The sequence below is a fragment of the Tamandua tetradactyla genome, chromosome 15 (genome assembly GCF_023851605.1).
Source record: "Tamandua tetradactyla isolate mTamTet1 chromosome 15, mTamTet1.pri, whole genome shotgun sequence".
NCBI classification, from domain to species: Eukaryota; Metazoa; Chordata; class Mammalia; order Pilosa; family Myrmecophagidae; genus Tamandua; species Tamandua tetradactyla.
Genome location: NC_135341.1, coordinates 55,511,717 through 55,538,107, shown reverse-complemented (window position 1 = coordinate 55,538,107; position 26,391 = coordinate 55,511,717). Strand labels below are relative to the sequence as shown.

The following is a 26,391-nucleotide window of genomic DNA, read 5'->3' as shown; positions in this document are numbered from 1 at the left end:
TTAAATTTGGAGTGGTGATTATTATTTCAGGATTTTGAGAGGCTGTTTTACATATATAACCTGATATTTAGAGATAAGAATGAAGTTGAACAGGTTGGGATTAAAGTAATTCAGAACACAGGGGTAAGGAAGACAGTATCTATATTTTAGAACCACACATACTCTTTGAGACCAATGGAAGAAAGGTTTATTTGATCTGGAACTGAAATTTTCTGTAGTGCATAATCTAATTCAACCTATCTGTTGAATAGCTCATTTGAACAACTGAAACACAGGGAGCACAGAATGATAAAGAGGTCCTTTAATCCTGTACAGATTATTGTAATGCCTGGAAACATCCTAGAATATATTAAGCAGATAATCAAATAGTATTGGCAAAGTCCCCTGAGGGAGGAGAGAAAGACTACGGAACTATTAAACCTTACTATAAGGGAATCCCCTGATACTGTGTCAAACTTTGGGGACAACCAAGTCAATAAGTCTCGATTATGAGGCTTACTCTTGTGAAGCTTATGTAGGTAGCACAGAAGCTTAAGACTACCTACAGGCATGCCTAAGAGTTACTTCTGGAGGACCTCTGTTGTTGCTCAGATGTGGCCTCAGTCTCTCTAAGCCCAACTCTACAAGTGAAATCATTGCTCTCCCCACTATGTGGGACAGGACATCCAGGGGTGAAAGTCTCCCTGGCGATGTGGGAGAGGACTCCCAGGGATGAATCCACACCTGGTACTGTGATCAACAATTACATCCTGACCAAAAGGAGGAAAAGAACTGTAATTAATAAAGTATCAGTGGCAGAGAGAGTTCAAACAGAGTTGAGAGGCTACTCTGGAGGGTGCTCTTACACAAGCTTCAGGTAGAACCTGCTACCTATCATAACCTGCCAACCTCCAACCAGAACCATTCCAGCCAATCCTAAAGAACACCTGGGGCAATTTATAAGATTCCACAAGGGTTCCAGGCACTGGAGTAACTTCCCAGAAACCTACAACCTCCAGATGGGTCCCTGCTGCAGTTAAGTTCTGAAACCTAGCCCAGCCTCTCCAGAACATCAGATAGTTTCATCTCCCTACCCCATATTAGTGACATTCTCTTTCAATATAAAAAATTTAGGATTGCCATAGCCCAAACAGTCCTAATGAGAGGTATGGAAAGATCAAAGGACATAGTGGAATTAGACATAGAAGATAGGACTTAACAAAATATGAATGCTGAATCATCAAATTGATATCTATTTTAGCCTTCAGTATTTTAGAGGAGTTAGAAGTAAAAACCTAAAATTGTGAAACTGTAATCCATGTCAAAGTCTGAAATATGCTCTACAACTAACTGTGGTGCTCACCTTGGAAATTTATAGCTTTTCTGATTATATGTTATTGTTCACAAAAAAAGAAGGGAAAAAAAAGTCAATTGTGATGATAAAAAAAGTATGTAAGCCCTCTAGCCTCCTATATTCTGGAGCAGCTAGAAGGAAAAATATGAGAGGATCGTATGGTAGCCCATGACAAACTCTGGAATCTATCCTGTAACCACTTTTTGAAGAGTGCTTTGAAAACTATTGCTTTTTTATTTCTTTGCTTTGTATATATGTTATACTATACAATAAAAAAAGTTTTTTAAAAAAGCACAACTGAATTGGTAAAAAAGACAACGTGAAAAAAATTTTTTGATATGCTCTTTTAATAGACATCCAAACCAAATACTATGCCAACCGATTTCATTTTTCATTTGACCTTAATTTTCCTAAAACTAATTTCACACAAACAGAAGATAGATGCTCTATGCTGTGACGTATGGATTTTTAAGAAAGAATCTTCTATACTAAATCAAAATTATTTCTCTCTGAAACATACAACCAAATTAAAAGTGAGTCAATGGTAAGTATTAATATGAAAACACTCATTGTATATGTCTTTCCAGAAGTATCTGTAATTTATCTAATTATAGAAGATCATACACCGTTTAACATGAAAAAATCAAGATAGATTAAAGAGTATCTTCCTGAATGTGGTGATGATACAACTGAAATCGTTTAGTCTGAGGAACAGAAAGAAGTAAACAGAATCTCAGCAGCCTGTAGGACACCATCAAGTGTAACAACCTATGTATTGTGGGAGTCCCAAAAGGAAAAGAGGGCAGAAAGAATATTCAAAGAAATAATGGCTGAAAACATCCCAAACTTAACAACAGACATGCTCTACAAACTCCAAATAGAATAAACCCAGATAGACACACAACACAACTTATTATAATCAAGCTCTTAAAGGCCAAAGATTAAGACAAAATACCGAAAGCCACAAGAGAGAAGCAACATCACATATAAGGGAGCCTCAATAGGATTGTCAATTTCTCAATGGAAATATGAAGACAAGGAGGCAGTAGGATGACATACTTAAAATGCTCAAGGCAAACAATTGCTAACTACGAATTCTATGTCTTCCAAAACTGATGAAAAGATGAAAACATTCCCAGATAAACAAAAAGCTGAGGGAATCTGTCACCACTAGATAAGCCTATAAGAGATGCTAAAGAGTTCTAAAGAGTTCTGAAGGTTGAAAGGTGTCCAATAGACAATAGATCAATAGATCAACATCGCATGAAGTAATAAGGATCCCCAGTAAGGGTAACTACATAGTTAAATATAAATTCCAATATTATTGTATTTTTAGTTTATAACTCTACTTTTTACTTCCTACAGAATCTAAAAGGTAAATGTATAAAACGAAAGGTGAAATCAGTGGTTTTGGACTTATGTATAATGTAATTTGTGGAAAGAGCTACATAAAGGTGGGGAGACAGAGGGGTACAGGATCACAGTTTTGTATATTACTATCAAAGCACACAAGATTGTTATATTTTTAGGATGCTAAATTTAAGCTAGATTTAAGCCCCTGGTAACTTCAAAGAAAAATATCAGAGAATATGCAAGCTCATAGAGATAGAAAATCGAGTACAGGTAGCCAGAGGCAGGGGTCAGGGGAAATGGGGAGTTAATGCATAAAGGGCGTAGGGCTTCAATTTGGGGAGATGGAAAAGTTTTAGTAATGGAAAGTGGTGAGGGTACTACAATATTGTGAATGTGATTAATCCCATTCAATGGCTTGTTTGCCTGGGAGTAGCTGAGATGTGAAAGTTCTATATATTTCACAATTAAAAAAAAAAAAAGAGTAACTAAAGAGACAATAAAGAGACAATGACAATTAAATGCAATACAAGATTTTGGATGGATCTAGCAAGGAAGAGAAAAGGTTCAAAAAGGAACATATGAAAAAAGTGGAATACAAACTATTCCACTAAGGAACACTAACCCCAACCTCTAACCCTATCTTAGGGTAGTTACATAGGCAAATGTCCTTGTTCCTAGAGGATGTATGGGGAAGTACTGAGTGTTCAAGGAGCATGATGTGTATACCCTACACTCACGTGTTTAGAAAATGGACTGATAGATAGATGGACAGATAAAGATAATTATATAGCAATTGTGGGAAAATGTTAAAATTCATGGATATAGGATCTGGGTATCTAGGGGTGGGTGGGCAGTATGTTGGGGTTCTCTGTATTATTATTATTCCTGTAATGGGGTTTGTATTATTTTTGTAACTATCCTGTTAGTTCAAAAGTATTTCAAAATGAAAAGTTAAAAAAAGTTTCAATTAAAGAAAAGTTCAATACAGGACACTGAATACTCTTTGACAGCTGAGTGACTAGCGTGGGTTACTAATAACTGTGGAGAAGATGGAAAGTCTGTCTCAATAGGTGAAATCCAAGAAATTCTTCTAGTAACATAAGTCTAGACTGGAAACTTCACAGCTTCTGGTTATTCAAACTGTTCTAGATTCACATAGTTACTCATACCAATCCATGAATTCCAAAAGACCACATTAGAAGAATATGGCACCTGTACTTACTTTGCTAATAATGACAAAGTTTAGCAAAATATAAATCAACTACTCAGTTGCTAAAACAAATCTTTATTGTGAGCCGTACATTAGGAACACTCAGATTATACTTAAAAAAAAAAGAAACCTCTTGATAAAAGAGGATCTCTTTGGCTTTCCACCTATAATCTTAAAGTTATGGGCTTCCCCTCAGTTTAAAAGCTTAATATTGAAGACTATATATTAACTATATTTGAAGACTATATACTAACACTGTTACCTTTCGGACAGGTGGTTTAGTTATGATGTCTTCGAAATTATCTTCTGCTTTTAATGTCTGAAAATTTTCATGTAATATTCCTATTTTCTTATCATTATCCCACCCTGCTGGTCTAGAAAGAAATGCATATGATAAATTCTCAAGCATTTATACAGTAATCTTTGCATTCAATCCATGATCATGTAAATGGAATGCTTTACAAAGTCAATTTGACCAGACATGGAAAACTAATCAGCTTTCTATTACAATGCCCAAGTAATGTTTTAAAATGATTATCAATATATTTTTTTTACATGGGCAGGCACCAGGAATCAAACCCGGGTCCTCTGGAATGGCAGGTGAGCATTCTTGCCAGCTGAGCCACCGTAGCCCGCCCATTATCAATATTTTTAACTAAAAAAAAAAGGCCACATACTTTTGGGGAGGAGAGCAGTTTTAATTATTACCTCTCCATTTTATTCAGCAAATTTTTAAAAAGCATATCTAGATTACACATTGGGTAATTTATGTATCATAACTATTTAAAGAATAAGTAGATACAATACACCAATATTTCGTACCCAATAGATAATTTAGCTATAATAGCAAGGCCTTTTGGAAAGGGCTTAGGAGGCCATTAAGTCTAAGGTAAACAGATCAAAGGTTATAAGCAAAACAATCTAGAAACAGATTTTCACCTATTCAACATGAAAAGGTTTACTGGTCTCACCTCAACAAAATTACCATCGAAGAGAACTAATACTTGATAAAACAATATATTTAAGAGCATACTTACATAAATACTGCATCTTTTTCCACAACAACAGCAGGAATCTTATAGGGAAATCCATACAGTTTTTGAACGATGTATTTATATACTAAATCTATATTTTTGTTTTCTTTTACTGAAGTGTAAATAAGTGCTGCACCATCTGAATAACACCATTAAAGAAAACTTGGGACAAATTCCATGAACATGTACTATAGAATTCTGTGTTCTCAGCTTAACATTTATCTACATGTATATTAGTTTCAAAGATAACTTCCCTTTTTTATATTGTAACTGAGAATTTTGAAGGTATAAAATACTTAAATATAAGTTAAAATGCAACTAAACAATCTTTACATAATCTATTTAACTTAGGAGGACAAAAGTCTCATTAAGCCAAGAGTAAAGGTAAATTTAATAAAACTGACACCATTACTAACTATACATTAAAAGCACACAAAGAGCAAGATGGTTTTTTTTAACCTTCCTAAACTTCATGAGGGAGGGGCATATTATTTGTCAATAATTGTCTTGCTTATCTTTTCAACAAAGATGGTTTGTTGAAAACTATCATCTCTTGTAGTTTTTACTAATTCCAGGAAATAGGACTTCAGGGACAAAGCTCAGGAGACCCATTGTTGAGAGAATGTGAATCAGCATGTACCATCAGAAGACTTCCAGGAATGACTCCAAGTAAAAGTAGATTTCATGACCAAAATCTGCATTAACACAATCTCACATGAAGTTATATTAATTAAATAAACATTAATCTTTTATGCAAAACATATGATGGATCAAAAGACCAAGAGGCCTGTGGACAAAGGGGCAAATCAGAGCTATATGTTTTGATACGTACCTTCTTTCTCTCAAAATACCCAGATATAAATAATTTGAGAACTAAAAGGAAAATTCAACCAGAGCAGGAGGAAAAACATTTACGGAATTTCAAAAGTCTATCAATTTAATTCTTTTACTTCAAAAATCAAATAAAAGTCAGTAAGGTACATTGCACCAATTAATGTATTGAAGGATACACTGTAAACAAAACTTCCGGATATGTGACTGAATAAAATCAAAATGTTCATCTCTGTAGTCATGTTCTTTCTCCAATACACTAATGGCATCACACTGTTCAGTTAGAATAATTAAAAAGAACAATACAATATTACTTTAAAATAATGAAAATTAAATCAAATGATTTAAATAGTTCAATTCCGAGTAGGAGAACATCACAAAACTACCACTCTGACATGGTGACTGAAGAGCAGGCTCTACCATATCAATCACCTATCTATCTAGAGACTTTTGGCTGGAATCTAAGACTAAAGAATACTTTCATTTGTTTTAAAAGCTTTCTGGGTTTTAGTGAATCTGGTAAGTATTCCAAAGAGAAAGTTTTCGTCTGTAAGGAGTAAAGGCAATCTTATACCGATAGTCACTTATTAACTCAACTACTTACATCCTAGAACAAAGTTTTCACGATTTAAAAATCTATTCCAGTTCTATAAAATTTTTTTATATTTACAGAGTGTCAGCCTCTCATATTTCCTCTTTGTTCCTCTGTTTATCCGATAATTTTTAACCATTTATTTTCTTGTGCTTTTGTTTATTCACTACAATCTCACCAACAGCAAAATAAGGGAATTATATGCTATTTTTGAAATACCACCTTTTCAATCAATGAATAAATTCTGAATTCTGCTTTCTACAAAAAAAAAATGCTAAGGACACAAAAAAAGAAGGTATGGTTCAAATATCATGAATTCAAATAATTTCACCCAAATCCTTCTGAAATGAGACCGTGTGAAATCTGAAAAGAAAAATTTAGCAATGTTCATTACATCTAATATTAGATGGGGATCAGATTCAATATGTCATTTTGGGGGTTATACATTTATACACCATAGAACAGAATCCTCTTAACCATTTTATAGAACTCTGAGAATGATTATTACATGATAACTTATGACTGTTTTGGAAAAAGATGGTAGTTTAATAGAGATCTTAATTTACATCAGAGGTTCTGGACCTAAGGTGAGAAACTTATTCTCTCTGAATCTCAATTTCCAGTCTTTTAACTGATGGAGTTAAACCACCATATCTCATCCATTGTGAAACATACATTCTCCCATCCCCCTACACATTTTTAAAGCTCTTAAAGTGCAGTACATCAGATGGTGACGTAAAATTTATGAAACACAGTAGATAATTTCTTTTGGCTTGAAAATATTAAGAATCTGTGACTCATTTGATACTGACTCAGATCCTTTAAGCGTAACATTTTTCCTTGGGAAAATAAAATTGCTTTTAAGAGGCAAGCTGTAATATAAAATAGGGGAAACAATTTTCCAAACAAAACAAAGACCAACCACATACAAAAGGATTCCAGGGTGCTTTTAAAGCAGAGTCTTACAGAAAAGGTATAAGTTACACCAGCATCTCCATTTGATACCAGAATTTCCATTTGAAAGGCAGTTAAGACTTTAACTTAATGGTGTTAAATGCTGATCCATCTCTTTGTTATTAAAATTGCTTATAGCATTTAGTAGGCGTTAAATGTTTTAGCATTATTATTCCAAAGATTAATAAAATCCATACTTTCTTTTAATTATAAGGCAAATTTTATGTTACAAAAACATTGAAACTTTTAGGTCTTTGAATGGTTTATGCTCTGTCACTGTCTTAACTATTCCATGACTTATGAATAGTAAAACGTACTACTTAGGACCAAAAGGGGAAAGAATGAACATGAACTACGAATTATTTTTGAAGGAAATTTGGTTTAATTATTAGTGTATAAGTGACAGAACTAAATTAACAGAATTTTGATAACAATGATCCTACCAGAATCTCTCAAATAAAGTGGTAAGCCCTTGAAAACTGCGTATCAACTTTATATAATAGGAGTTGCTAAGTATTTAAGCTTGTTTTAAGTACATAATTCTTATATTAAAATTTAATGTTGCAATAAAAATTTTTTAAATGAGCAATTTTTAAAAGAAAAATATAATGCTGAAAATATTTTGATATAAAAATTAAGCTATCTCTGATGCTCCTTTTATCTACCTTGTCAACAAAGGAGTAGAACATATGGAATAAAAATAAATAATAGGGGGAACAAATGTTAAAATAAATTTAGTTTGAAATGCAAGTGATCAATGAAAGCGAAGGGTAAGGGGTATGGTAAGTACAATCTTTTTTTTTTCTTTCCTGTGTTTGTTTTATTTCTTTTTCTGAATTAATGTAAATGTTATAAGAAATGATGACTATGCAACTAAGTGATGATATTGTGAATTACTGATTATATACGTTGATATTTAAAAAAAATTAAGCTATCAAAAAAAACTATCATCTAACCTGTAATTATTTCTACTAAACTGACTGTATAATGAAATTTAATTAGGAATTAGGAAAATGAAACTCAATCAGAAATAGAATATTTGAAATACCACTTTTTTTTAAAGAAACTATGATTGAGATCACAAAACTAACATGCAAATATCATTCAATATCTTGAACTATTATTTCTATTGTTTAGAAAACTGCCCAGGAAAATTAATGTATTAACTCCAAAGAAAGCATGGAAAACAAAACAGCTATTCATCCTTGGTTAGTATCAGTAGCAGAATCTCTTCTAAGTAAACTAACCTTTGTGCAAACTACTAGTACTGGAATGCCCAAGTTATGAGTAAGTGTATCCGCACCCAAAGGTAAAACCACACTGTCATCTCTGTCTTCCTGTGAGACGGTATTTCTTCTTTGTGGAGAAGCTGGGAAATCTTCTCCTGGCTCTACATATTCTTGGAAGTCTCTAATCACTGAAAATCAATCAAAGTAATTAATTTAATTCCTAGTTTAGAAATTGCTTTATTTCAGCAGGTAGCTTTTTCTGCCATAATCTAAATATAGATTTTACTGACTTTTGTACTTATTCCGGTGTAAGAAAGGAAACAGAAAGTTTTTGAGAAACCCATTTCAAAGAAAATATGCAAACACAGAACCCACACAAATCATGCAAACACAGAACCCACACGAATTATTAGAAGCCATACTGGATGGCTCCAAAGAATGGGGTTCTAAGTCTGGTTCTGTCTGAGCAAACTTTAGGCAAGACATAATATAGCTCTGTCTCTCTACCTTCTCTAATTCACGAGGGAAGCTTAAAAGATAAAAGAAAAAGTAAATGTGGGAAAATACCCCACAATTTAAAAGATAGTTCTGGATAACTTTCTAGTATTCACTTCCTTTGCCTAAATCCTTTATCCAGGTCTCCACCTCCTTTCTACTAATGCTTAATCTTGGGTCATATTCATTCCGTAACTTCTGTAAGAATCAATAAGATATTACCAATGCTAGTGATGCAAATGTTCTAAAAAATTATCATGATGAATACACAACTACATGATGATATTGTGAGCCACTGACTGTACACCATGCATGGACTGTATATGTGTGAAAGTTTGTCAACAAAAATATTTTTTTAAAAAGTTAATACCAATGTTGATTAAACTTTAGAACTCATTTCCAAGACTGTCAGAACCCTAGCTTAACAAAAAAAAAATAAATGTAAATGTAACAAAAGCCTTAACAATCAGTAATTACCCTTCTAGGAACTAATCTTAATCGTGATACATGCACACAGGGATTTTCACACAAGACTGTTCATCATGTTTAAAAGCAAAATCACAAATCTGGAAATGACTTAAATTACCCACAGTATAGGATTAAAAGTGTATATGAGCGGATATTATATAGTCATAAAAAGTTACATTTTAAAGAATATTTAATGCTGTAGGAAAATAATGTTAAGAGGAATAAAACACAAGAAAAGCAAAGTATGATTCTAGGTTAAAAACGAAAAGAAAAAAATTTTATTTCTAAAATATAAATATAAAATATATCAATTTTAAAACAAAGATGTAATTGATTATATGATTAAAATAATTTATTTATTAAAAAAGAAATAATTATAATTAAGAAGAGTCACTCATATGGAGAAAACTGTCCTAAACTTTCACAAGATCAAGGACGAGGGGAATCCTGAGCAGCTGAGCATGGCTCCTTCAGGAACACAGGGGTATACATAAACCCTTAGCTGCTCTTCTGGCCACTTTAAGATTAGAGGCTAAAACAGTGGTTCTCAAATTTTACCAGGCACCAGAATCACCCAAAGGGCTAGTTAAATGACAAATTACTGGCTCCGCCTTAAGAGTTTCTTATTCAACTGTATTGAGTGGGATGTGAGAATATGCACTTCTTACAAATTCCCAGCTGATACTATATAGATGCTACCAGTCCAGGAACCACATATTGAAAATTAATGCTCTAGTACACACTCAGATACAGGGAGAAGAAAAAGGAAAACAAAAAACAAAAAACACAGGCAATGGCCAAGAGGGTAACAGAGGCACAGATTAAAAGTATTTACACATACATTTCTTTAATGATTTGACATAAATTCTCTTAAATTTCTACTGTTTCCTAACATGTAAATCCCAGTAAGCTGTCAAATCCCCCCCAAAAGTTATTATCAACTAACAATAGGAAAGAAAAGTAACATTTCATCTCTTTATTTTCTTAAGCAAAGAAAAAATAGCAAATGAAGAACTCTTGGTAAAATTTAGAAATGTCCCTGGTTTACAACTTGGTAGAATGATTCAGATCATTTTCATAATTTCCTTGAAAATTTCCAAATCACACAGGCACATACAAAATATATTATGTACTTTGTAAATCATAAAACTAACAACATCTTTATATTTATGCTGTAAATGTCTTTTCAGACATCTTGACAAGGTTGATAAGATTGATACACTTATCAGGAAATTAAACTGATGAAAATGAGCAGGTGAGGAAAGATTCAGCCTTTGTTTACCCTGAAAAACTACTTTCAAAATGAATACAACAGCCCTGTGTCAAAGAGAGAAAGGCATCTCTACTAAGGAGATTGCCAATATGTATAGGTTTCCAATTTAAAATATATGAAAACCTAGGACATCACTCAAATTGAACTTTAAAAACAGTAGTTACATTGTTTCCTTCATTAAACATTATTCATAGTAAAAATTCCTAATGACTAGTGTAGTCACTAAGACACTTTGCATTTGAAATTTACATTAATATTTCTAGACTACTCACATTTTTGCTCCATTTCTTTCATCTCTTCAGGAGGAATTTTCAATTTGTCAACATGTTCTCTAATAACACTTGCCCATTTCTGTAAAGAATCCAAAGCAGTCCAAGGCTTTGACATATCAACAACCAGCATAGCTAGAGTGTCCTTCAGAGAAACAGCATCCAGTGAAAATTTAAGGAGACCTTTGTGATATAGGTCTCCATCTAAGATCCATATGTTACATCTTGTTTGATCTAAAAGAGACAAGAGAAAGTTACCAAACAATGGGATTGAGTTAGTTCATCATCCAACTAACAATACTTTGTACTTTAGAGCTGGTTTTGACAAGATTCAACTATTTAAGTCACATCTACCAATTTAGTAAAAGCCGAAAAAATATTCCTGAAAATTATTTAAGCGCCAACACAAAGAACAGCATTCTCTACTTCATATTTCTCAATCCGAAACCACAAACTGCGTAACATGTTTATATTCTTAGCACCAGCAGAGGCATGCATAATGAAGATACTATACTCAAAAATAAGGAAAGCGATCTAAAGGAGAAAAATGGCTAATCATGTGAGAAAAACTGGAGAGTAGATTACAATTTTATGTGAGAAAATGAAAAGGTGAAAAAGGAGGCAACAAAATGATCATAGGATCCTATTATTTCACCATCTGAGAGAGAATGAACTGAAAATTGAGATTCTTTAAGGATGGTAAGAAAGGTAAGGTCTGCACACTGCAATGTCTTAAGATGTTTGAAAGCATCACTATGATCTACAATTTCAAACCAACGCATGTATGTGTAAACATAAACATTTACTGACTGGCACGACATAGAGGACTCCTAATCAAAACAAACACACTAAGAAAAGTCAAAGACAAATGTGAGCAACAGTGCACTTCAGAAAAGTCTGTAGGAAACTTATGTTGTAGACAGATACTCACCGTCCCTGTCTTCATCATGCACATTTAAGTACAAATATTCTAATCCTCTTCCTTTCTTGTACTCCTCTATTCCCTGAATTTTTCTTATTAAGCTTGTTTTCCCAGCTCCATCTTCACCTAGATACAAAGTAAAAAAAGGGACAAATCTTTTAAAATATAATGTAGATTATTTAGAATGTTTCTGGTGCCAAATGAAAAATACAACTAAAACTGAGTTTAACCAAAAAAGGTTATTTGATGGAAGATAACTGGGTAGTTATAAAGTTAAAGATGCAGGCCCCATCAACACCAGGATCCTCTCCCCCAGTATCTCTTCTCCTCTTATTAAATCTTATTCTATTTGTACTGGTTTGAAAGGAAGCATGCCCCCTAAGAAAAGCCATGTTTTAATAAATCCTAGTTCATAAAGGTAAAATAATCTCTATTCAATACTGTATGTTTGAAACTGTAATGAGATCATCTCCCTGGTTGATGTGATTTAGTTAAGAATGGTTGTTAAACTGGATTAGGGGATGACATGTCTCTACCCATTTGAGTGGGTCTTGATTAGTTTCTGAAGTCCTATAAAAGAGGAAACATTTTGGAGAATGAGAGACTCAGAGAGAGCAGAGAATGCTGCAGCACCACGAAGCAGAGTCCATTGGAGATGAAGAAAGAAAACGTCTCCCCAGGAGCTTCATGAAACCAGAAGCCAGGAGAGTAAGCTAGCAGATGACGCCATGTGCCCTTCCAGATGAGAGAGAAACCCTGACCGTGTTCACCATGTGCCTTTCCAGATGAGAGAGAAACCCTGAACTTCATCGGCCTTCTTGAACCAAGGTATCTTTCCCTGGATGCCTTTGATTGGACATTTCTAATTGGGACATTTTCTCGGCCTTAGAACTATAAACCAGCAACTCATTAAATTCCCCTTTTTAAAAGCCATTCTGTTTCTGGTATATTGCATTCCAGCAGCTAGCAAACCAGAACACTATTTTATTACAGATGGCTTCTTCTGCGGGTATTTTCCAGGAGGTGGGGAGGCAAAGTGGGAACCACAGCTACAGGAAACTCTACCCTTATATATCATCTCCGTTTAAACGATGAGGAAAAAAACACTCTTCCTCATGGCACTGAGTATGAAAACTATCACGTAAAAACTCTTAAGTGGTCTAGTCTGGGTGATGTGCCAGCCACAGGCCATCACAGAGCATCAAACTTGACCACAGCAGGGAACTGTGACTGGAATCTCATCAAAAACTTTATGTAGCAGGGTAAAGGGGAAAAGGTAGGGGAGAGTAGTAAAATAAGGAAAAGAGTAGAAGGAATGTAGAACAAATATAAAAAATAGACTTAAAACATACAAATGGCAAAAAAAAAAAAGGTGATTTAAACTTAGCACAAGGCTAAAAAATTTATAAACAAGGCTATCTGTTCAATGTTTTGGTGAGGTCTTTTTATTTTGATATATGTCACGCTTGTAGGATAGTTACAAAAATAATATAAACTACATACCAAGAACGTGAGTATAAACATAACACCCAAATATCCAGACCTACCAATTTTAACTTTCTATTAGATTTGCCATATCATTCTTTCTGTCATCCAGCTATCTATCTATCCATTTTATGAACACTTGAGTATAGGTTATATACATCATGCCTACTGAACACTTAATACTGCCATGTATATTTCCTAAGAACAAGGATGTTCACGTAAGTAACCACCTTAAGGGCAGTTATCAAATTCAAGCAATTTAACATTGATATAAAGTTTAGTCTAGTCTTTCAGTAAGATGGTGGAGCGGGGTGGATTGAAGTCACCCCTGCTCCACAGGGCAAGATAGGGGACAGGGAAGGACTGCATTCCTGAAGGGTGAGCAATTGAAGAGGGCCTTTGGGGTGTTTTGGGGAGGAGAGATGCAAGGGGATTGGCAGTGTGTGGGGAAGTACAGATCAGAGGGAACAGATCTCCCTCTGCTCTAGGCAGATCCGCAGCAAGCAGTGTCCACGGGGATCCTGGAGGTGGGCCTGGCCATTTGCTGCTAAGACCCATGCCCCTGGGCACTGGGAGAGTTTGTCCAGCCCAGAGGCACAAATAGATGACCTATCAGGCCTGCTGCTGTGGGACAGATGCTCCCCTGGACACTGATCAGCTCCGCAGTTCCACAAGCCAGGACCAAACACTCCATAACCAAAGCAGGGAGTGACTCCCCTGCAGTGCATGCCAGCTGCTACACTCGCAGAGTGGGGACCTGAAGCGCTCCATCTGCTGGTGAGAAACAGTAAGTGCAGGCAGGCAGATTCCCTATCTCCTTAAGTTTTTTTTCTGTCTTTTTTTCCCCTTCTTTTTTTCTTTCTTAATAAGTTTTTTTCTCGATATATACTCTTTAATGGTTGTAATAAAATATTTTATTTAGATTTTATATATTTACCTTTTTATTGATTTTTTTTGCTTTTTATTTATTTACTTTTTCTTTAATTTTTATTTTCTCTCCCTCTGTGAGTACCAGTCTGAGTTCATAACCAATATATTCTGGGGTGTCTCCTTCTGACTTTGAGGCCTGCTGCTGGTGAAGTATGGTTTTTTTACCTCCATATTTTTGTATTATTTATTCATTTATTTGTTTATTTATTTATTTTTAAGGGAATGCACAAGCCAGGAATCAAACAAATCCACTGAATTGGGACAGAATATTCTTTTCAATAAATGGCATGAGAGAATTGAATATCAATAGCTAAAAGAATGAAAGAGGACCCCTACCTTACACCCTGTGTAAAATTAATTCAAAATAGATTAAAGACCTAAATATAAGAGCCAGTACCATAAAATTTCTAGAAGAGTATAGGGAATCATCTTCAAGACCTAGTAATAGGAGGTAAACTTTACATCTAAATGTAGTAAAAGCAGCAAAAAAAAAGCTTCTGTGCCTCAAAGGACTTTGTCAAAAAGATGCCTTTGTCAAAAAGGCAGCCAATTCAATGGGAGAAAACATTTGGAGACCACATATCGAACACAGCCTTGACATCCTGTGTACATAAAAAAATTATACAGTTCAACAACAAAAGAACAAACAACCCAATTATAAAATGTGCAGAGAATATGAACAGACACTTTTCTGAAGAGCAAATACAGATGGCTAAAAAGCACATGAAGAGATGTTCATTTTCATTAGCTATAAAAGAAATGCAAATCAAGACAATGAGATATCACTTCACACCTTTAAGAATGGTTGTTATTAAATATAAAACTACAAATGTTGGAGAGAATGTGGAAAAACTGGAGCACAGAGTCATTATTGGTGAGAAGGTATGATGGTGCAGCCGCTGTGGAAGACATTCTGGCGATTCCTCAGAAAACTAAATACTGAATTGCCCTATGATCCAGCAATACCAATACTCAATATATACCCAGAAGAGATGAAAGCAGTGATAGGAACAGACATTTGCACAACAATGTTCATAGAGGCAATATTAACAACTGCAAAAACAGAGAAACAATTACCCAGGCTAGCTTGATGGTGGCAGCAGTATGCAATTCCAGGAGCTGATTGTGTCACTGCCTACCAACATGCTGGGTGAGCAGCCTGGCCAACTGCACAGGACACAGAAATCCCATAGGGTGCCAAGCCAGCCTCAACCCAAAGTTTGGAGCCCCCTGGGCCATACCTGTTGCCAGGCCCAACCATCCCCATACCAGCCAAGGAGGCCACGGCCATGGCCTACATGGTAGAGTGAAGCCTGGTCAACTTCTTCACTAAAAGGGACAAGAAGAAGGAGAGAAGCAACTAGGCAGGGAGACCCCTACCAAGGCCATGACAAAGGATGAAGATGAACAGAAAGAATTTGAGCAAAAAGAAGTTGATTACAGCAGCCTCCAAGTTCAGACAATGCAAGTAAGTAACAAGGAAGATGATAACGAAAAGAGAAGATTCAGGGGATAACCGGGAAGGTAGAGGTGGTAGTGGTGGTGCTGTAGAAAAATCTCCAAGTCCCTGGAATAAAATAGCTCCAGTACAGGCATCTTCTGCTCCAGTAACTACTACAGAAACCCCAAAGCCAGTGATGACTAGCAGTGTGTACAAACCTCCTGGGCCAGGTTAATCACAAAGAAAATAGCACAAGGACCACCAAAACTATACAGTGATACACAGTTCCCAGCCCTATAGGTCACTGCCATGCATGTAGAAAGCTGGAAGGATAAAGAAATGGAGAAAAGCTTTGAAATAGTAAGAACCAAAAATAGAGGTAAGGATGGGGTTTCAAAAAACTAGGCCCTTAAACTTCAGCTAGACAACCAATACGTTGTGTTTGAAAGTCAGAAAAGCAGCTACCCACAGTACAATTAAGGAATGGTCTTTGCTAACCCTTCTAGGGTAACTAGACTACAGCTAACCACCATGAACAGCCATTCATCTGATCTCTCCTGGATCTACAGCAGCCAATGCAGATTTCGTGATATAAGTGATCAGCCCTATTCCACTATGGAGGTTGAAACTGTCACAATTGCTCTTTATGTCTAATGGAGTTAGGGGAATTTTCAATGTTATAATAAAAATGTGTGAACCAGATTCAACAGTGTCTTTCATAAGTACCATGCAAATACAAAAACAGAAACAACTGCAGCCAGTGGTCATTTCAAATTCTTTTTATATTCAGATACTGAGCCTTTGTAAGGGTTGATTACTTCAGACTCACATGTGGTCTTCACATTTTCTGGATAAGAAGGTTACAGTTATTAAGTGTCGATGCGAAACCTGACAACGGCTCAACTGAATTCCTATCAGAAATTGTGCAGAAAATCAGCCATCTGGGTTGTGATCTGATGTAAAAGATGAAGATTCAAATGACCTTAATTAACCTGTCCTCCGCTCCACCCTTAAAAAGAACACTCAGTTGTAGTCTGTGCCTATATTAGACTTCCTGAAATACACCTCTCCAAAGAACTGATATGTTCAGATAATCTCTACAGGGCTGTGATTTATGATTTAAGCCTTCGATTATATTCTGAGGTAATCACAAATTAAATTAAACCAAGCGTGGGTCCACCAAAAAGTGAGAAAAGGAGGGTAGGGAGGGTATAATCTTATTTCTTTTAGCAATTTTTTATTTGGATAGTGCTTTTTCTATGTTCCACAATAAGGTCTTTTTTGTTTTGGCTTGGAATTATTAATTCCTTGACAGAGCCTATTACTTAGTTTAGGAATCCAAAGTATGCATTAGGATTGTGAAATGTCTCATGAATTTTGTCAGCCCCTAGAGTGGAACCAAACAGCCTTCAGTATAAAGGACAGCAGCTGCCATGCGATGCTACATGTGCTGCTACAGTCTGTAATCAGGTCTAAATTATATAGTAAGTGGTAGTAGAAACAGTATATAAAAGGTTTCTATTCCAACTAAAGGATTCATTGACCTGTCATAAAATCAAAGCAGCATACACAGAACCTTGCCTAAAAACCCTTTTTAAGTTTCCTTGATCTTTGTGTGATCCTTGGATATCTGGATTCTTTGACAAGAATTCCAGATACCGTACTTGTAACCACATTTTAAATAATTACAGCTTAAACTATCCAGTAGTTTTTAGTCCTTAAAAGGGACTTGAAAAAGCTATCCAGAGTTACTGAAAAGTTTCTTTCCATCTATTGAGATATTCTGGTAATTTTCTAGTTTTGTCTCTTTGGTTCAATAGAAAAATTTCAAAGTGGTATGTGACCACTTGATGCAGAGTTTGGGTTTCTCTATAACAAATCACTTTGCCAAATGCAGGACTTTTATTGGTAAGAGTGAAGCAAATGGGTGAATAAAACAATCCCATTACTAGGTATATATTCAGAGGTACTGAAATAAGGATACAAAAGGACATTTGCACACAGATGTTTATAGCAGCATTATTTACAATTGTCAAGAGATGGAAACAGTGCAAACATCCATCAACAGATGAGTGTCTAAACAAGCCATGGTATATACATACAACAGAATACATACAGCTGTAAGACAGAAGAAAATAATGAAGCATGTAACAACTTGGGTGAACCTTGAAGACATTATGTTAAGAGAAATTAGCAGAGACAAAAGGACAAATACTGTCTGGTCTCATTAATATGAACTAACAGTAATGAGTAAACTTTTGAGAGTTGAAGTTAAGAATACTGGTTTATCAGGAGATAGAAATAACGTAGAGATTGGACATTTGGTTCTGAAGAAATATAGACTGTGCAATTGGACTGACTGTAAAAATTCAGAAATGGACAGCACAATATGACCTGATTGTAGCACAATAACATAAGTACACTGAATGAAGCTGAGTGTGAATATGATTGAAGGAGAAGGGCAGGGGACACATAAGAAACCAAAAGGAAAGATAGAGAATAAAGATTGAGATGGTATAACTTAGGAATGCTTAGAGTGGACAATGTTGGCTAGCACTTTAAAAGGACTGAAAATATTTTCAAATGTTAAGAAAATGGAATTTTATAAATTGATTTTCATTTATTGCATTTTATAAAATTAGCAATAAATATGATATTCCAGTAAAATATAAGGAATCTAGAACAAAAAATGAAATGCTTATATGACTATAAAGATTCACATTCAAGTAGTCCCATTCATACAGACTATTTTCCATCCACTATAGATCAAGACAGAGCTCTAACTGATGAGAGATTTGAATAAATGAGCAAAATACTGATTTCTTTGGTTTTCTTTAAAATATTTCAGCATTGAAAAAATTTGAAAGAAATACTACATGGATTTTCAGTAGTATTCAGTAACACACTAACTACTGCTGTCTTCATTGAGAAAGTCTTGCAATGAAAAACTAAACAGTGTGCTTACAGACACACTCCATCACAAGCTCCCCATCTCATCACAGACCAGCAACAAGTATACTATGGACTGGTATGCTGAGTAGCACAGAGCTAGATACTGCCTTAAGAGATGGTGAAAACTATTAAGTGATGGCACTTTATATCGAAAAATTAGAATATTGGACAATGCCTTTTAGATAATATCATATATGAGCCCATTACATTTCTGAACATGATATATAAAATTTTTGAATCTAAGTATTTCTGTAAGGAATAGACTAGTAGTTTCAGTTGCTATTGCCTCAAACTGAAGTCTCTTCATATGGAATTTAATGAAAGACTGTCTAGAGATAACTCAAGAAAAATGGTCAATTTGGCATTTACTTCAACAGAATACAATTTTTGTAAAAATCTTTTTGGCAATAATTTAATTAGAATCTTTCTGAAATAAAGGTAGACAAATTTTATGAAATAAATGAAAGAAAAAAGAAATCACTACTACCCAGAGCTATTTACAGATCCAATGCAATTCCAATCAAAATTTCAATAATCATCTTTGCAGAAATGAAAAAACCCATCATCAAATTTATATGGAAGGGTAAGGGGGCCCAAACAGATAAACCATATGGAAAAAGAAGCAGTTCCCAATCTTAAGGCTTATTACAAAGTCACAGTAAGCAAAATAACACAGTACTGGCACATAGGACAAGCACATAGACTAATGGAATAGAACTGAGAGCTCAGAAATGAATCCTCACATTAATGGACAACTAATTTTTGAAACAGTGTCAAAAGCCACTCAAGAGTGAAAGAATAGCCTCTTCAACAAATGGTGCTGGAAAACTGAATCTCCACTTGCAAAAAAAAAAAAAAAACCAACAACAAAAGGAGGCTCCCTACCTCACACTATATCCAAAAAAAAAAAAAAAAAATCAACATAAAATGGATCAAAGACCTTAATATAAGAGCTAGACCTGTAAAACTCCTTGAAGAAAATTTAGGGAAGCATCTTAGACTTTGGTTTCTTAGACTTCACACCCAAAGCACAAGCAACAGAAGAACAACTATATGAATGGGACCTCATCAAAATTTAAAACTTTTGTTCTTTAAAGGACTTGATCATGAAAGTAAAAGGACAACATAAATGATGGAAGAAAATATTCGGAAACCATAGATTCAATAATGAATCAATATCCAGAATATTCTTTCTATAATCTTGTATAATATAAAATTCTTATATAATCTTTCAACTAAACAACCTAATTAAAAATAGATAAAAGACCTGAACAGACATCTCTTCAAAGAAGATATACAAATGGCCGGAAAGCACATGAAAAGATGTTCAACATCATTAGTCATCAGGGAAATGCAAATCAAAACCACAACAAGGGAGATGGGGCAAGATGGCAGCATAGGGAGGTGTCGAATTTAGTCAGTCTTCTAGAGCAGCTAATAAATAGCAGGGACTGTCTGGAACAACTGTTTGGGAGACATCTGTGACTGGACACCCATTGTACACCAGTCTGAAATGGGTAGAAGGGCTGTGATCACAACACAGAACTGTAAGTAAAGCCTCCAAACTCCAGAGGCTGGCACCCTCACCCACTGGCATGGTAAGTTTGGTCAGAGACACTTCCCTGTGGGAAAAAAAGAAGCAGTCTCTGCTAGGAGCAAGGGAGGACAGCTCAGTCAAGCTCCACTGCTCTTTAATTAACAAATTTGAACTGCTGAATAAAAGCTCCAAGCATAGATAAACTGAGAGCAAGCAGGAAAGGATAGCTGAGGTCTCTCCTTGCTGAGAAGAGGAGCTAACAACAAAAACAAAAACAAAAGAACAGATTTTTGAGTCGGCCAAACTCAGAATACTGAAAAAGGGGTGTACCCTAAGAAAGGGGCACACAGGGCCAACTACCAACTCCAGCTCTTAACAGGTAAAACTTGGGAGCTGGGGACTGGCTCTGAAAAGGGATTTCTTTTTTAAAACTATTCTAAGAAGCTCATTAGAGAAAGCTTAAGGCATTTTCAAACGTCAGCATTGACCCAGGCAAGGGCAGAGTTAAAACAGGCCCGAGATAGGCCAAGCCCTTGATCTTGAGCTTGCTCATGTGATACATGTAGCAGAGAAGCTTAGCCTACCTATAGGTATGCTTAAGAGTCACCTCCAGGGGGGCCTCTTTTGTTGCTCAGATGTGGCCTTTCTCTCTCTAAGCCCAACTCTGCAAATGAAACCACTGCCCTCCCTCCTATGTGGCACATGACATCCAGGGATGAAAGTCTCCCTGGTGGTGTGGGAGATAACCCCCAGGGACGAACCTGGCCCTGGCACCAAGGGATCGACACTGCCATCCTAACCAAAAGGGGAAAAAAAGCTGTAACAAACAAGGTATCAGTGGCTGAGAGAGTTCAAATAGAGACGACAGGCTACATTGGAGATCACTCTTAAGCATACTTCAGTTAGACACTGCTGCCTATCATAACTTGCCAGCCCCCAACCAAAACCATTCCCGCCAATCCTAAAGAATACCTAGGGCTTTATATGAGATTCTACAAATGTTTCATGCACTAGGATTACTTTCCAGAAACCTACAACCTCCAGATGGGTCCCTAGACCTGATAAGTCTTCAAATGCAGAGGGGCCAGCCTTTTCAGAACATCAACTAGTTTCATCCCCCTATCCATATTATCAACAGCCCCTTCCAATATGAAAAAGTTAGAATTGACATAGCTCAAATACCCCTAAAGAATGGGAGAAAGATCAAAGGTGATAGTGGAGTTACACAGAGAAGGCTGGGTTTAACAAATGAGTATAAGTGATGAATCATTATACTGATATTTCATTTAGCCTCTAGTACCTTAAAGAAGCTGGGAAAAAAAGTAATTAATCACATGAAGGATCTCCTTCCCTAACAGGCTTATCTTTCCCAAGAAAACTGGGTGATGGGGCCCAGCTCAAATGGCAGTCTGAAATTAAAGAATTCAGAACCCAGGGGCTAAGCCCTAAGCCCACCTTCTACCCTAACCTCTGTCTAAACCATGCCCCTGACAGTTACAGGGTCTGCTTAGAATTAAAGGCACCACACCATTTTATGCTGGTGGGGAGCTGCAGGCTGACAAGCATCACCTGTTGGAAACGACAGGAAAAGCAGTCTAATTTCACAGGAATCTCTGACAAACTGCTGGGTCTTCTTCTCAGGGAAGCAATATTGATTACACCCCTCCTCCTGAAACCTGGGCCTATCTTATCTGGGAAAACCTGATTGGAGTCTATCATATCTGGGAATACTCTCCTCAAAAATATATAAAATAAAATAAAATAAAAAGGGTTCCATTCAGGCAAGGCAAGAACAAGAAAAACAAGAGCTGAAAAATTCTAATCAGTTAAATAAAAGCTACGCTAGAGGCTGAGAATAAGTTGAACTGTATGCCAAAGAACAGAGAACAAAGCCAACTGTGTTGGTTTGAAATTGCCATGTACCCCAGAAAAGCCTTGTTCTTCTAATCTTGATTCAATATTATAGGGTGGGGCCCTTTTGACTGAAGTGTTTCTGTGGAGATGTAACACACCCAACTGTGGGTGTGGCCTTTTGATTAGACAGAGATGTAAATCTGCCCATTCAAAGTGGGCCTCAATTAGTTTACTGGAGTCCTTTAAAAGCAGAAGCATTTTGGAGAAAGCACAAAGCCAACATGAGAGGCAGACACTTGGAAAACAGAAGTGACAACCAACACAAGACCCAGATGTTTGGTGATGCAGAAGCTCAGGGATTGAACTTAGGGAAGCTATTTGAAACTAGAAGCCAAAGATTCCAGCAGATGTCAGCCATGTGCTTTTCCACCTGATGGAGGTGTTCCCCTTGGCCTTTCTTGAGTCAAGGTTCTCTGGATGCCTTAGTTTGGACATTTTTATGGCCTGAGGACTATAAACTTGTAACTTGGTAAATTCCCTTTTTAAGAGATGTTCCATTTCTGGTATATTGCATTCCAGCAGATTCAGCAAACCAAAACACCAACCAACAAGAAAATCTCTTAGTTGGTTGTGAAAACAACCTCCAGAATAAACTAATCAAGAAAATCAGATGCTGACACACCAACAACAAATTACAAATCACACTAGGAAAAACAAACATATGGCCCAGTCAAAGGAACAAACTAACACTTCATTCGAAATCTAATTTGTTGGATATTAGTATAGCTACTCCTACTCTTTTCTGATTGTTATTTGCATGAAATATCTTTTCCCAACCGTTCACTTTCAACTTATATTTATCCTTGGGTCTAAGATGTGTTTCCTGTAGACAGCATATAGATGGGTCCTGTTTATTAATCCATTCTGCTAGTCTATGTCTTTTGATTGGGGAGTTTAATCCATTAACATTTAGTGTTATTACTGTATGGGTACTACTTTCTTCTACCATTTTGCTTTTTGGATTTTATATGCCATATCCAATTTTCCTTCTTTTTACCTTTACTCATAGTCTTCCTTTCTACACTCTTCTCCACACCTCTCTCTTCTGTCTTTTTGCATCTGTCTCTAGTGCTCCCTTTAGTATTTCTTGCAGAGCTGGTCTCTTGGTCACAAATTCTCTCAATGATTTTTCATCTGAGAATGTTTTAATTTCTCATTTTTGAAGGACAATTTTGCTGAATATAGAATTCTTGGTTGGCAGTTTTTCTCTTTTAGTAATTTAAATATATCATCCCACTGTCTTCTTGCCTCCATGGTTTCTGCTGAGAAATCTACACATAGTCTTATTGGGTTTCCCTTGTATGTGATGGTTTGTTTTTCTCTTGCTGCTTTGAAGATTCTCTCTTTCTCTTTGACCTCTGACATTCTAATCAGTAAGTGTCTTGGAGTACGTCTATTTGAATCTATTCTCTTTGGGGTATGCTGTATTTCTTGGATCTGTAATTTTAAGTCTTTCATAAGAGTTGGGAAATTTTCACTGATAATTTCCTCCATTCATCTCTCTCCTTCTTTTCCCTTCTCTTCTCCTTCTGGGACACCCACAACACATATATTTGTGCACTTTATATTGTCATTCAATTCCCTGAGTCCCTGCTCATATTTTTCCACGTTTTTCCCTATATTTTCTTTTGCTTGTCGGATTTCAGATGTTCCATCCTCCAGTTCACTAATCCTATCTTCTGCCTCTTGAAATCTACCACTGTATGTTTCCACTGTTTTTTTCATCTCTTCTACTGTGCCTTTCATGTCCATAAGCTCTGTGATTTGTTTTTTCAGACTTTCCACTTCTTCTTTTTGTTCACTCCTTGCCTTCTTTATATCCTCCCTCAATTCATTGATTTGGTTTTTGATGAGGTGCTCCATGTCTGTTCATATATTCTGAATTAATTTTTTCAGCTCCTGTATCTCATTTGAACTGTTCGTTTGTTCCTTTGATTAGGCCATATCTTCAAATTTCCTGGTGTGATTTGTGATTTTTTTGCTGGCGTCTAGACATTTAATTACCTTAACTAGTTTATTCTGGAGATTGCTTTCACTTCCTTTACCTAGGGTTTTCTCGCTGGATGAATTTGTTGTCTATCTGTTCTTTGACATTCAGTTCAGCTTATTCTGGATCTCTAACTCATGTTTTGGTTAACAGAGGAGAATTTTTCAGTTCTTGTTTTCTTGTTTCTTGCCCTGCCTGTATGATGCCTTTTCCCCCCCACCCTTAGGAGGGTCTACTTAGGTATTATAGACCCCAGCCAGATTTTCCCAGGCCAAACTGGCCTCCTATCAGGAGGAAAGAGTCACCTGCATCAGTTTTCCCTGAGGGTGAGACCCAGCAGTTTGAAAGACTTTCCTGTGAAGTCTCTGGACTCTGTTTTTCTTATCCTGCCCGGTATGTGATGCTTGTCTGCCTGAGGGTCCCATCAGCATAAGATGATGTGGCACCTTTAACTTTGGCAGACTCTCCCTGCTGGGAGCATGGTGGAGACAGAGGAGAGGTTGTAGACTGGTTTTAATGGCTTCAAATTACCAAGCCCTGGTGTCTGAGTTCCTTAAGGGAGGGATTCCACCTGAGTTGGGCTTCACCCCTCCCCTGGGGAAGGCACAGGTTCCAGACAAGCCCTCAAATGAGCTTCTTTATGCCTATGCCTGGGGCAGTTGCAGCCTGAGAAGTCCTGCCTCTGAATCTAAAGGCAGTCAAACCTTTGTAGAAACACAGCCACAAAAACCTGTTTCCTTTTTTTTTTTTCTTTTTCCATCAGCCCTGCCCCCTTGGCACTGGGGCAAAATGAGCGACCTCTGTTTTGACCAGGTTCACCTGAGCTGGGGGCCTATTTTTAGTAGTCAGAATTTGTTAATTGATGCCACAATTGGTGTTTGGTTGGGCTCAGCCCCTGCTGCTATTAAAGTCTCTTTCCTTTCCCTCTGGGAAGCAGCCTGTGGGGGAGGGGTGCCGGCCACCACAGCTTGGGGATCTCACGGTTCTGGGGAGGCTCGCAGCCGGTCCAACTGGTCCAGACCGGTATACGCTGTGTGTCCAGTCACTGACGTGGCCCCAGGAGCCGTTCTGTACAGTTTTTGGTTATTTAATAGTTGTTCTGGAGGATGAACTAAAACACGTGCTTTGCTAAGCTGCCATCTTGGCCTGGAACCCATGTGGATGTTTCACAAACTAATACTTCAAATGAGATACAGGAGTTTAAACAACAAATTAAAATTCAAAAAACATGTTAAAGGGCGGGCCGCGGTGGCTCAGCGGGCAAGGTGCTTGCCTGCTATGCCGGAGGACCTCGGTTCGATTCCCGGCCCCAGCCCATGTAACAAAAACGGAGAAACAAAATACAATAAAACAAGAAAATGTTTAAAAAAGGATGTTTCCCTTTCTTCCTTCCTTCCTTCCTTCTATCCTTCCTTCCTTCTCTCTGTCTTTTCTTTAAAAAAAAAAAAAAAAAAACATGTTAAATAAAAAAATAAATAAACAAAAAAGAAAAAACATGCTAAATCAATTAAAAAATCAAATCAATGAGTTAAGGAATGATATGGCAAGACAAATGAAGGATATAAAGAAGACATTGGACAACCATTAAGAAGAACTCAAAAGCTCGAAAAAAGAAATGGCAGAACTTATAGGAATGAAAGACACACTAGAAGAGGTGAAAAACACAATGGAGACTTACAAGAAAAGATACAAAGAGGCAGAAGAAAGAACCAGTGAACTAGAAGACAAGAAATATGAAATCCTACATGCAAAGAAGATAGAGAAAAGAATGGAAATATATGAGCAGGGTCTCAGGGAACTGAATGACAACATGAAGCACATAAATAAATGTGCTAAGGGTGCCGCAGGAGAAGAGAGGGGAAAAGGGGCAGAAAGAGTAACTGAGGAAATAATCACTGAAAGTTTTCCATCTCCTATGAAAGACACAAAATTATAGATCAAAGAAGCGCAGCATACCTCAAAAAAGAATAGATCTGTATAGTAAGTATCTACTCTAAGACACTTACTAATCAAATTATCAAATGTCAAAGACAGAGAGAATTATGAAAGCAGTAAGAGAAAAGTGACCCATCACATACACGGGAAGCTCAAAAGAATATGTGCACATTTCTCAGCAAAGCCATGGAGGTGAGAAGGCAGTGGTACGACATATGTAAAATATTGAAAGAGAACTGACAACCAA

The 26,391-nt window shown here is 36.4% G+C and overlaps 1 protein-coding gene and 1 pseudogene across 1 annotated transcript in view; one reads left to right on the top strand and one right to left on the bottom strand.

The window, feature by feature from the left end:
- Positions 1-26,391, bottom strand: part of DYNC1LI1 (dynein cytoplasmic 1 light intermediate chain 1) — a 58,823-nt gene that overhangs the window by 11,546 nt on the left and 20,886 nt on the right. The window contains exons 3-8 of the mRNA XM_077129910.1: positions 11,973-12,089; positions 11,045-11,275; positions 8,555-8,724; positions 5,941-6,034; positions 4,934-5,069; positions 4,159-4,270 (exon numbers count right to left, since the gene is read on the bottom strand). Of these exons, the coding sequence (XP_076986025.1) occupies positions 4,159-4,270; positions 4,934-5,069; positions 5,941-6,034; positions 8,555-8,724; positions 11,045-11,275; positions 11,973-12,089 (860 nt within the window). The remainder of the gene's footprint in view (positions 1-4,158; positions 4,271-4,933; positions 5,070-5,940; positions 6,035-8,554; positions 8,725-11,044; positions 11,276-11,972; positions 12,090-26,391) is intronic.
- LOC143657472 (protein CDV3 pseudogene) lies at positions 15,763-16,299 on the top strand (annotated as a pseudogene).